Source organism: Myotis brandtii, unplaced genomic scaffold (genome assembly GCF_000412655.1).
Source record: "Myotis brandtii unplaced genomic scaffold, ASM41265v1 scaffold194, whole genome shotgun sequence".
Lineage (NCBI taxonomy): Eukaryota > Metazoa > Chordata > Mammalia > Chiroptera > Vespertilionidae > Myotis > Myotis brandtii.
In genome coordinates this window covers 1347417-1361218 of record NW_005357232.1, presented here as the reverse complement: position 1 = coordinate 1361218, position 13802 = coordinate 1347417, and the positions used below count along the sequence as shown (strand labels likewise).

General features: G+C 35.8%; 1 protein-coding gene across 2 annotated transcripts in view; it reads right to left on the bottom strand.

Moving 5' to 3' along the window:
- The window catches only part of BRMS1L (breast cancer metastasis-suppressor 1-like), a 39896-nt gene that overhangs the window by 18768 nt on the left and 7326 nt on the right, over positions 1–13802 (bottom strand). For both annotated transcript variants that reach the window (XM_014538603.1, XM_005864971.2), the window contains exons 3-4: positions 10254–10381; positions 8186–8265 (exon numbers count right to left, since the gene is read on the bottom strand). In XM_014538603.1, coding sequence (XP_014394089.1) covers positions 8186–8265; positions 10254–10381 — 208 coding nt within the window. The remainder of the gene's footprint in view (positions 1–8185; positions 8266–10253; positions 10382–13802) is intronic.

Here is a 13802-nt window from a genome sequence, read left to right as displayed (position 1 = left end):
CTTAAAAGCAGCAAGAGAAAAACAGTTAGTTACCTACAAGGGAGTACCCATACGACTGTCAGCTGATTTCCCAACAGAAACAATGCAGGCCAGAAGGGAGTGGCAAGAAATATACAAAGTGATGAATAGCAAGAACCTATAACCAAGATTCCTCCACCGAGCAAAGCTATCATTTAGAATTGAAGGTCAGATAAAGAGCTTCACAGATAAGAACAAGCTAAAGAAGTTCATCACCACCAAACCAGTATTATATGAAATGCTGAAGGGTATTCTTTAAGAAGAGGAAGAAGAAGAAAAAGGTAAAGATAAAAATTGTGACAACAAATACATATCTATCAACAAGTGAAATTAAAAATCAAGTGAGCCCTAACCGGTTTGGCTCAGTGGATAGAGCGTCAGCCTGCGGACTCAAGGGTCCCAGGTTTGATTCTAGTCAAGGGCATGTACCTTGGTTGCAGGCACATCCCCAGTAGGGAGTGTGCAGGAGGCAGCTGATCGATGTTTCTCTCTCATCGATGTTTCTAACTCTCTATCCCTCTCCCTTCCTCTCTGTAAAAAAATCAAAAAATATATTTTGAAAAATCAAGTGAATAAAAAATCTGATGAACAGAATAAACTGGTGAATAGAATAGAATCAGGGGCATAGAAAGGGAGTGGACTGACAATTCTCAGGGGGAAGGGGGTGTGGGGAGTGGAGGAAGAGATTGGACAAAAACCTTATACCTATGGACGAGGATGGGGGGGTAAGGGCGTGGGGTGGGAACCAGTTGGAGGGGAGCTATAGGGGTAAAAAGGAGGAACATTTGTAATAATCTGAACAATAAAGATTTATTTAAAAAAAAGAAAAAGGAAAAAAACTGAAGGCCTCACATTTCCTAATTTCAAAATATATTACAAAGCTATAATAATTAAGATATGATACTGGCATGAAGATAGACATACAGTGGGGCCTTGACTTACGAGTTTAATTCGTTCCGTGACGGAGCTCGTAACTCAAATTACTCATATGTCAAATCTTAAAGTGAACGAGTGAGACACGTGATGCTGGGCTGATGTTGTGGCGTTCACTGTGACGTTCGCTGCGCCAACTAGTGGTGGGGTATCTGAAGCTGGCTCGTAACCCGAATTTTAGCTCGAAACTCAAAGCAAAAAATCGGCCGAGAGACGGCTCGTATCTCGAAAAACTCGTTAGTTGGGACACTCGTAAGTCAAGGCCCCACTGTATAGACCAGTGGAATAGAGAGCCCAGAAATAAACCCATGCATATCTATACTAATAAAAGGGTAATATGCTAATTAGACCAGATAGACCGGACATCTTGCGGTCGTCCGGTCCTCCTTCTGGACAAAGCCACAGTGGCAGGGGTTGAGGCAGAGGCGGTTAGGGGCGATCAGGCCAGCAGACCTGAAACTGTAAAACCAGTAGAAGAAAATATAGGAAATAAGCTTATGACATTGGTCTTGGTAATGATTTTTTTGGATATGACACCAAAAGCACAGGCAACAAAAGCAGAAATAGATAAGTGTGGTTATGTCAAACTAAAAAGCTTCTGCACAGCAAAGGAACAATTAAAGTGAAAAGGCAACCTACAGAATAGGAGAAAATATTTGCAAATCACGTATCTGATAAGGGGCTAATACCCAAACTTTAAGGAACTCAATTAAAAAATGGGCAAAGAACTTGAGTAGACATTTCTCCAAAGATATATAATGGCCAATAGGTATGTGAAGAAGTACTCAATGTCACTAATCATCAAAAAAATGCAATTCACAATGAGATAGCATGTCCTACTTGTTATAATGGCTATTATCAAAAAACAGATAAGTGTTGGTGAGGATATAGAGAAATTGGAACCCTGTGCACAGTTGGTGGCAATATAAAATGATGTGGTCACTATGAAAAATAGAACTACTGCCCTGGCCGGGTAAGTCAGTTTGTTAGAGTGTCATCCTTATATGCCAAGGTTGCAGGTTTGATCCCCGGTCAGGGCACATACAAGAAGCAACCAAGGGCCGAAGCTGGTTTGGCTCAGTGGATAGAGCGGTGGCCTGCTGACTGAGGGGTCCCGGGTTCGATTCCGGTCAGGGGCATGTGCCTTGGTTGCAGGCATATCCCCGGTGGGAGATGTGCAGGAGGCAGCTGATTGATGTTTCTCTCTCATCGATGTTTCTAGCTCTCTGTCTCTCTCCCTTCCTCTCTGTAAAAAATCAATAAAATATATTTAAAAAAAAAAAGAATCAACCAATGAATGCATACATGAGTGGAACAACAAATTGAGTTTCTCTCTCTCTCTCTCTTTCTAGGCAATCAATCAATCAATTTAAAAAATTTTAAAAATAGAACTAGCACATGATCTAGCAATCCCTTCTGAGTATATGCCCAAAAGAATTTATATCAGGGTCTCAAAGAGATAACTGCACTCCCGTGTTCATTACAGCACCATTCATAATAGCCAATATGTGATAAACAACCTAAGTGTACATTGAAGGATGAATGGATAAAGAAAATGTGATATATACATACAGTAAAACATTATTCAGTCTAAAAAATTAAGTCCTGTCATATGCTATAACATGAATGAAACTTTAGAGTACTATGTGAAGTGAAATAAGCCAGTTACATAGGGACAAATATTGCATGATACATACATGAGGTATATAAACAAGTCAAACACACAGAAGCAGAGAGTAGAATGGTGGTTGCCAGGGGGTACGGGGAAGAAGAAATAGAAAATTGCTATTCAACGGGTAGTTAACAACACTGTATTGCACACTTAAAATGTGTTAAGAGGGTAGATCTCATGTTAAGTGTTCTTATAACAATTAAAAAAAAGAAAAAATTTCCATGGGAGGTAAATTTCAGCTGGAATCATGAGCATTCAGTTTCAAACTGTTTTGATCTAAGGAAGCTGAGATAGTGGATGTGCACTGTGGCACATCTCATCATTAGTATTTTGGGCCTCCAAATTTCACATGGTGAATGACTTTACTGTTTTGAAAATTATAGTATGCATGTGTGTTTTCTTAGGAAATTAAGAAAAAAAATGGAACAAAAAGAAAGGAAATACAAAGAGGTATTAACAAATCTACCACCACAGAGAAATTCTGATATACTTTCCTCTGTAATTGAAAGATGACGCAGACTAAAAAGAATGAGTAAGGAACAATGAGTCCAGACTTACATAAGTAAATAAATTGAAAGTATTATGAGGAATGAGATATTTGTATAGCTTCAAAGAACTTCTCCCCTGTATACTTATTAATCACAATGAGAAAAAAAGTAAGTTTAGAGAAACCTAGAAGACACCACGTAAATCAAGTGATCAAAGTGTACATCACCAATAATGGAATATATCAAAATTGTGCACTGCTTAATAGAATTCAATAAGAAAAACACAACATCACTGCTGTGATATTCCTACCGAAGATGCAAAACTTGATTCTGATCATAAAGAAACAGCAGGACAATTCAAAATTAACATTCTGCAAATAACTAGCCTAAAATTTTCAAAAATGGAAAATTTACAAAAGTCAAAGACAGACTGAGGTATTCCACATTGAAGGAAACTGAAAAGACATAACAACTAAATGCAATGACAAAGACATGTGATTCTGAACTGAATCTCTTTGCTCTGAAGGTGCTACTGGGACAACTACTAATACTTAAATGAAGGCTGAAGATTAGATGATAGTAACATATTAATGTACATTTTCTGATTTTAATGGTTGTAGTGTGGTTGTATAAGAAAATGTCCCTCATTTGTCTGAAGTATATGTTACATATTCAAGGGTGATGGGCATCATGTTGTAAACTCATTCTTTTGTACTTTCTTGCATCTTTTTTTATGAGACTGTTAAAAAATATATCATAAAGGCAAGGTGTACTAAGCACTCATGAAACTAATGACTGCAATCTTAAATATAGAAGAGAAAAATATTGAATATTCTTAACTCATTTTATAAATCTTAAAATCAAATTAAAGACAGTATGAGAATTAAAAATTAAATCTAACTTATAAACACAGAAATAAAGCTTCTAAAACAAAACATTAGCAAATGAGTCTGGCCATACACAAGAAAAATAGTAATTCCAGGAATCCAAGTATAGTTTTACATTAGAAAATCCATTAATAATGTAAGCCACCACATTAATATATTAAGAGCAAAAAACTATGACTAATTCAATCAATGCAGACAAAGCATTTAATAAAAATTAGCAATTATTCATGGTAAAAATTCTTAGAAAACAAGAAATAAAAGTAAATTTCCTTAACTTAATAAAATAGTATTAACCAAAACCCAATAGTAAATATATTTATTATAAAACTGTTAAAAGCATTCCCTTAAAATCAAGAACACAACAAGGATCTGCTTTTACCACTTCTACTCCATTCTGTACTGGAGGTCCTACCATTGCCAATAAGACAAGTAAAATAAGTTAAGAGGAAGATCAGAGTGAAAGAAACAAACTGGCATTATTCACAAATGACATAATCTACATGGAAAACCTAAAAATCTGTAATGAAATTATTAGAATTAAAATGAGAAATAAATAAGATTGGATATAATATCAATATACAAAATTACTTTTCTATTCAGCAGCAGAAAATAAAAAGTAACTTTTAAAAAGATGTTACTAAACAACAACAAATTTTTACAGCTCAACACCAAAAAACACACACCACACAATCCAAATGAAATACGGGCAAAGGACCTGAATAGACACTTCTCCAAAGTGGACATACAGATGGCCAATAGACATACGAAAAGATGCTTAATGTCACTAATCATCAGAGAGATGCAAATTAAAACCACAATGAGCCCAGCTGGTGTGGGTCAGTGGTTGAGCATCGACCCACACACCAAGAGGTCACAGGTTCGATTCCAGGTCAGGCCACATGCCCAAATTCCAGGCTCAGTCCCCAGTGGGGGAGCGTGCCGGAGGCAGCCGATTGATGTTTCTCTCTCATTGGTATTTCTCTCTCTCTCTCCCTCTCCCTTCCTCTTTCTCTAAAATAAAAATTTAAAAAAAAATTTTTTTTTAATCTAAAACCACAATGAGATATCATCTTACACCTGCCAGAATGACTATCATCAATAAATCAACAAACAAGTCCTGGCAAGGATGTGGAGAAACGGGAACCCTCATGCACTATTTTTTTTTAATATATTTTTTATTGATTTTTTACAGAGAGGAAGGGAGAGAGATAGAGATTTAGAAACATCGATGAGAGAGAAACATCGAGCAGCTGCCTCCTGCACATCTCCTACTGGGGATGTGCCTGCAACCAAGGTACATGCCCTTGACCGGAATCGAACCCGGGACCTTTCAGTCCGCAGGCCGACGCTCTATCCACTGAGCCAAACCGGTTTCGGCCCCTCATGCACTATTGATGGGAATGCAGACTGGTGCAGCTACTGTGAAAAGCAGTATGGAGTTACCTCAAAAAATTAAAAATGAAACTGCCTTATGACCCAGTTGATTCCACTTCTAGGAATTTACCTGAAGAAAACCGAAACACTAATTTTGAAATAATATGTACACTCCTATGTTCATTGCAGTGATATTTACAATAGCCAAGATATGGAAGCAGCCCAAGTGTCCATCAGTAGGTGAGTAAATAAAAAAGCTGTGGTACATTAGTACAATGGATACTTTTCCCATAAAAAAAGACAGAAATCTTACCTTTTTCAACAGCATGGATGGACATAGAGAGCATTAGGCTAAGTGAAATAAGCCAGACAGAGGAAGACAAGTACCATGTGATTTCACTCATGTGGAATCTAATGAACAAAATGAACTAACAAGCAAAATAAAGACCAATTCATAGAGAGCAGGCTGACAGCTGTCAGTGTGGGCTGGGTGGCTGCGTGAGGGAGTTGATAGATTGAGGGGGAAAAAAAGAAAGAGAAAAAACTCATGGGCACAGACAACAGTGTGTTGATTGTGGGTGTGGGGTGGGAAGAGGTGGAGGAGAGTATAGCGGGTATAAATGGTGATGGATGGGGACTTGGCTTGGGGTGGTGAACACACAATACAATGTATAGAGGATGTGTTGTAAAATTGTGCACCTGAAACCTGTATAATCTTGTTAACCAGTGTCACCCCAATAAATTCAATATAAAAAATGTTTTAACAATAACAATTGTGAGAACAAAAAGAACAAGGTAAAATTATTGAGTTTTCAAGGCTTACTAGATTGAAAGCCATAAAAACAGAATTGTCATATTTGGTGCAGAAACAGCCGAAGAGACCAACAGAACAAATGAAAAAAGCTAGAAACCAGCCATTACATATATGGACATTTGAAATAAAAAAGAGTTATAATTACTGATTAGTGGGTAAACAATGGAGTATATAAGAGTGTTGAAATTACCAAGCCATGCATTAGATCCATACATTATACCATACACAAAAGTAATTAAAGGTAGTTTATTGATTTAAATGTTAAAAAGCAAATTTTCAAATTTTAAAGGAAGATACATCTTTTCAGCTCAAAGTAGGGAAGACACAAAAAGCACATATCATAAAGGAAAGATGATAACTTTGGCTACATTAAAATGTAAAACTTTTGTTCATCAAGTCATCAAAGAGAGTTCAAAGAAACCTCACTGCCTGGGTAAAAATATCTGCAAAACATTTAACCAGCAAGGCATTTGTATCCAGAATATATGAAGAACCTCTAAAATCAATGAGGGAAAGACTAACAGCCCAACATTAAGTTAAAAGACATAAACAGGCACTTCTTAGGAAAAAAAATCCAAACAGCCAGCAAACATCCAAAAGATGTTTCAGGCCTGGCCGGCGTGGCTCAGTGGTTGAGCATCGACCTATGAACCAGGAGGCCACTGTTCAATTCCCAGTCAGGGCACATGCCGGGGTTGTGGGATCGATCCCCAGTGTGGGGTGTGTAGGAGGCAGACAATTGATGAGAGAGAATCATTGAGGTTTCTATCTCTCTCTCCCTCTCCCTTCCTCTCTGAAATCAATAAAAATATTTTTTTTAAAAAGATGCTTAATTTCAGTTGTAATTAGAAAAATGAAACAAGAAGATCCACCATTTTCATACTTATCTACTTTTAGTATTTTAATGATTTATAAAGATTTGGTATGTTTAAAGTAAGAATCATTATAGAACTTGTCTTATTTCCAATAGTACACTTGAAATCTTACCTAAGCTTTATTAAAAGTTATCTGTAAAATTAGCACTCTTTTTAAAATGCTATTCAAAATAATCAGAACCTATAGAAAAGTACGTCTATTTTTTTTGCCATAAATAGAGATTTATGCCCAAAGATGTGAAAACAGATTTAGAGAGTCAGAAATTGATAATATAGCCCAACATTCTAACTGTACTACTGAATATGCATATTTGAGTCTTAACTTGAAAATTACACTAATTTTTTTTTAACTTTACTGTTATTGTTGACACTATTACAGATGTCCCCATCCATCCCCCCACCCCACTTTGCCCACCTCCACCCAGTCCCCACCCCCACTTCCCTCTGGCCATCACCTCACTATTGTGTCTACGGGCTATGTATATATGTTCTTTGGCTAATCCCTTCACCTTCTTTCATCCAGTCCCCCTACCTCTCTTGCTTCTGACAGCTGTCTATCTGTTCCACGTATGTATGCCTCTGGTTCGTCAGTTTATTTCATTCATTAGATTCCACATATAAGTGAGATCATATGGTATTTGTCTTTCTCTACACTTAGCATAATATTCTCCAGGTCCATCCATATTGTTGCAAAAGGTAAAAGTTCTTTCCTTTTTTCACAGCTGCATAATATTCCATTGTGTAAATGTACCACAGCTTTTTCATCCACTCACCTACTGATGGGCACTTGGGCTATTTCCAGATCTTGGCTATTGTAAATAACACTACAGTATTTTCAGTAATGCTAGATGACATAATCATTACCAAGTCTTTTTAAGGTAACATCTACAAAACTTCTAAAATTATCTCACTTACTAGTAGTTCTTTTCTCTGGTCCTTCCTTTGTGTCCTATTTCCAATACAGCTTCCAGTACAACTGTATTTTTTTTTTTTAATTCACACAAGTGATGAACTAAAGTACTATTTAAATTTTTTAACTTATTTTATTTACTTTTTAGACTTCTACACTCAGAAAAGGCTTAAAAAAATGAAATTAGCTTAAAGATTAAGCAAAATAACAGTACCTCACAATGCTGGCGAGAAGCTTGAATTTCACATTCATATTTGTTCTTTACAGATTCTAAGCAGAGCTCTCTATAGATTCCTGCAACCAAACACAATTATTCTGATTATGTTCACAACAAAGTTTCAATATCACTTTCCTACAGAAATAGTCCTAACTGAATTTTCCAAGATGTATTAAGAAGAAATTGACCAGTGATTCTAACTTATTCTTTTAAAATCTAAAACTAAAAGGCTCAGCTAAGGTATATATTAAAGAAGAGTAAAAAACTAAGAGTTTAAGAACTAGGAAGAGCACAGCCAGTGTGGCTCAGTGATTGAGCGTCGACTTATGAACCAGGAAGTCATGGTTCCATTCCCGGTCAGGGCTCATGCCTGGGTTGCGAGCTCGATCCCCAATAGGGGGCGCGCAGGAGGCAGCCGATCAATGATTCTCATCAGTGATGTTTCTATCTGTCTCTCCTCTCCTTTCCTCTGAATCAATTAAAATAAATAAATATATATATATATATTTAAGAAGAGCTAGAAAAAAACTACACTGCAAATTTTAGTTCTTACCTCATTCTTAGAATCTAGAGAATACTCCTAAATGTTTGATAGAGAATGATCAAAATGAAAATAAAACTCTTCTCCTATAAAAAACAATCTCTGAGGACTCATAATGGAAACAGAGTAAATAAGCTCTGGTTTCATTAATCATATATACTCAAACAACTGGATAGTCTATCCATCAAAACCATAACCTTAAGTACTATGTATTTTTAGAGTCCAAAGCTTCCAAGAGGATTAAATGTATAAACTGATATAACAAAATCTGTGATGTTTGAATGCTTCTGACCAGGCTTTACCTACAGGATAGATGCTCGAGAGAGTTTAACTTAGAGGTACCAAGGCAACATGGCCACGCAAATATGCCATCACAAAAATGGCAAAGAGCTCTAGATGTACATACTAAACTCCATGCCATAGTTGGCCCTAGAAATGTCTTTCTTGTATAGTAAAAGCAAGGGACAGATATTCAGAACTATGACATTAGCAACACATTCATACACACTACTCTCCATACAATAAAAAACTAAAGAAAGGCCACAGACTAGAAAATTGAGTAACTGACTCAAGTAATATTTCCTAAATATCCAGTAAATCTCAGTTCTTTCAGAATGTCAAAGAAAATTACAGACATGCTTATTTTTAAGGGTGTGCTAAACCATTATGCAGACAGCAAGCAAGTTGAGTATCATCTACATATTTACATATTTAATATTAAGCACTCAAGAATAAAATTTGGATTAAGATAGGTTTAGTAACAAAAAGAAACTATTATCAATAATGCATTTGGTATAACAAGTACATGAGGATCAATTAGTGTCTGAAAAAAGAAAACAATCAGCATCTTCATTAATTAAAATTCAGTTTTTAGTTTGACTCTGACAAACCAAGTGACCTTTAAATGGCTATATCCTTGTGATGAGTGCTAGGACACAATTCTGAGGTAGGATCCCACTTACAAACAGAAGAGTGAAATTTTAATCATACAAATACTATAGTATATTTTCATTTATTCATAGCCACAAATGAGTTAACAATCCTATCAAAATTACCATTAAATTATCTGTTTGAGGGCTAATTCCCTGTTCTCTATATCTTGATCAAACACTTTTTAATGTTTTTATAAATAAAAAAAAACCTTATCACTCTTACGATGAAAACTACTAAGAGTATTTAAATTGGACTTTAATTGGAAATGAAACTGTGATAGTTACAGTATCTCTTAATGAAACTACTAATTGTTTCACTTGTGGAAATATTTTAACAACACTGTAACATTGTAAGCAACCTGAGGGCCTTCTTTTTGTTTTGCTTTTTTCATACCCCACAGCAGCAGAGAAAAGCAAGAGGCATTTAATAAATAACTGTGGGCTGATTGACAGTGATTGACAGTGAAACACTGTGGTCCACAGTGTAAATATATTTGTGATTCCATTAACAACAAATGCTCACTTGACAAACACCTTTTAAATCTGAAGAGTTCGTATTCTACTATATGAAAAAGATGTTTCACTTTCCTACCTGCTACCTTTGTACGAATTTGCATATTTTCTTGTAAAGTTGCCAGTGGTTCCAAATATTCTGGTGCTTTTCCAGCTATGACTTCTTGTAGTTTTGCATCCACCTGACTTAATCGTTCTTTATAAAGTCTTAACAAAGCAAAAATTAAGATATTAATTTAAAGAGCCCAACAAAGGCTAACAATTTACCATTTCTATATATTACCTCTTCCTAATATTCATATTCTAATAACCTATCAAGTGTATTTTTGCCTTGATCTCAAGTTAAAAACTCAATTACACTATTTGACTTTATGTACTTAGTCATAAAATAAATTTTTTTCTACCTTTTTATAGATATATTACTCTTTAATGGTTAATTCACAATACAAAAAAACGTAACTGAAATAACTACTTTTTGGCACTCTAGATTTTTGGATTTATTTAATTGCATAGCAATAAGTTGAGTCTGGCAGAAAGGTCATTTAAGCACTGAGTTTAAAAGAAACAAAGAAATCATTCTGAACAACTTGAGACATTACTAGTCGTCAAAAGAAATAGTTCCCTGGCTTCTCTCCACCTTTCCTGAAAAAGAGTCAGGAGTAAAATATTTAGCCTGCTTGATTTTAAAAAAGAACAAAGAGGAAGGAGAGTGATGAAGGTAAAACCAATAGTACTATAGAAAATAGAAAAACTATAGAACTTGTGATCAGGCATACCCAGTTCATCCGGACTGCAACTCAAGATGCTTAATAAAGTGAGTTGTCCCATGGATAGGGAATGAAAATGGGACAGGGGATTCCTATTGTCGAATTCGAGTCCACATACAAATATTCTAATTTGCCAGCTATCATACCAATACCTTTAGTTTATCAACGATGAGTATGTGGGATAACTCAATGTTTATTTTTGAAAATAAATTCTGCATGATAGAACTCTTTTAACAGGAAAATGTTTATATTGTCATTCTTTATGAAAGGCACTTCTAATCCTAATTTTGCGGCACTTTCAAGATATCCCTAAAAATTCCAGGGCAGACTAAAAATTTTACATCATTTTGTGAATTACCTTTTTTGCCAGTTATTACTTTTATCATAGGTGAAGAATATGCCATAATATGTCACCAGGATGGCATGTAGTAACTTCCAAAAGAAACCACTGATTAAGCTTGTAGGTATAACTAGCATTGGCTTTTGAAAACATGGCACCTGGCTTTCATATAAAATCCTGCTTTTCCTCTTGAAAATATAAAGCAATACAATTAAGACAGTCAATATTGTCTACAATTGACCATTATAATTTTTTAAATTTTTTATTGATTAAGGTATTACAAATGTGTCTTTATTCCCCCATTGTCCCCTCAATCCCCCTAGTCTTGCCCTCACCCTCACCCCCTGTTGTCTGTGTCCATCACTTATGCTTATATGCATGCATACAAGTCCTTTGGTTGATGATCATTATAATTAGCATAGAGATTTATATAATGAATCTGAAGAGAGAAAGCAAGTTTGTGTGTTAATGAAATAAATATTCTTTAGAATAAACAAAAAGGGAAAAAATAATCTGAGTTAACTGCCAAAAGAATACATTATCATGTCTGGGTTAAATTTTTCTAAACTCAAAATACAATGATAAATAAATGTATAATGTCAGAAAAGTACAACATGATAATACTTTTTGATATTATAAATACAGCAGATCTTCAAATAACAATTTCGTTCAATGTCATTTTGTTATAATACTAATGAGGTATTATAGAAACTTAACTCTTGTTTATATTAATTAGCCTATGTTTAAATTGGTTTTGTTATATGTTATTTTGCTTAAGGTCAAAGAACCTATTGATGATGTTAAGTGAGGATTTACTGTACAACTTTAGGCAAAATGATAAAAATGTGATACAAAGGATGACTCCACCTAAAAACACCAAACTTACACAAAACATTGATAAGGTATCCTGAATAGATTTACAGCATCTTGAATGAAGAGGTATGTGAATAAACAATATTCAATTAACTACCCTTTTAAAAAATAGATTCCTCAAAATCAGTACAATTTCTACAATCTTAAAATTCAAGTATAAACTCATCGAAGTCAAGGATCATGAGTCCCTCAGCAGCAACAATACCAGCCACAGAGCAGATGTTTAATTCATGTTTGTTGGACAATGAATATTGAAATGAATGGAAATTTGGGTGGTGTAAGTTCTTCCACCTTTTTAAGGAGGTGGAAGAACTTACCTTCCACCACTACACAAACTGCAAATGGTGAACGTTCTGCCTTATGAAAGGAGTGCTATTGTGCCCTGTAGTACTAGAACCGGAGAAGCAGGATAATTATATTACTATTATTACTATCATTACTATTATATTATTATCATATTAGTTTATTTCCCACCTTTCTAAAGAGGATTTGAGACAGCTTACAGAGATACACAGGATAAAAATAACAAACAAGGCAAATGGGACAAGACAAAAGAGGAAGTATAAACCAGACACAAAGATTAATTTTTTTCCTATAACATATTCTAGATACCAAGTCTTTGAGAAAGAATCCTATTAAATGATGATAATGGGTCTACTTTTAAAACTTTCAGAGCTGAATGAAGCTGGTAGGGGTAACTGGCTGTTGGATATAGTGAGTCATGAGAAAGCAAAAATCAAGGCAACTGCCAGCCCCAAGATGAACAAGATTAGGTTTAATGACTTACTAGCTGCAAAGTTTTCCTATCTGTATGTATAAAAGGCTAATATGCTAAGTGTCCATCTGGGTAATGGTGTCCTTCTTCTCCCTAGCAACTAGCCTCCTTGCAGTTTCTTCAGCCCAGGAATACACTTGCTTTATAGCCAGGTGGAAAGATTTACACTTTAACCAAATGTCTGTGAAGTGTTTCCCTGTGCCTCATCTCATTTGATCCTCACAGAAGCCCTGGAGTAGGTAGATTGGAGACTTGATAGAATCCTATTTTCTTTTCATTAGCTGGAAAATGGAGATTTAGAAAGCTTAGAAACTTGATTCGAATGAAAAGAAGAAATGGTAGACCTTGAAAATGACTTCAGGTTTTCTCCCTGCGCAGAATATAGTCAAACACTGCTGCAGTTAAATGTTACCCTTTGTTCTCCTTGTGTGATCTACAATAATAATCTGCTTCGTGTTGATACTTACTGCTGTGTTGCTGACAATTACCTGAAAGGGAAGTTGGGGTGCTTCACTGGGCTGGAAAAAGTTTAGCTAAATCAGAGAGCAAGTCTAATTAAGCAAGTTTATTCTATCTATAATAATAAAAGGGTAATATGCTAATTAGACCGGGCGTCATTCTGGACGTCCTACCTGACAAAGCTGGGGCCGGAGGGAAGCCAGCCGGGTCCTGGGTGCCGGAGGGAAGCTAGTGCCGGCAGCTGGGGGAAGGAAGGCCTACTCTTGCACGAATTTTCATGCATCGGGCCTCTAATCCTATCTAATAAAGAGGTAATATGCAAATTGACCATCACTCCAACACACAAGATGGCCGGCAGGGGAGGGCAGTTGGGAGGGACCAGGCCTGCAGGGGAGGGCAGTTGGGGGGGACCAG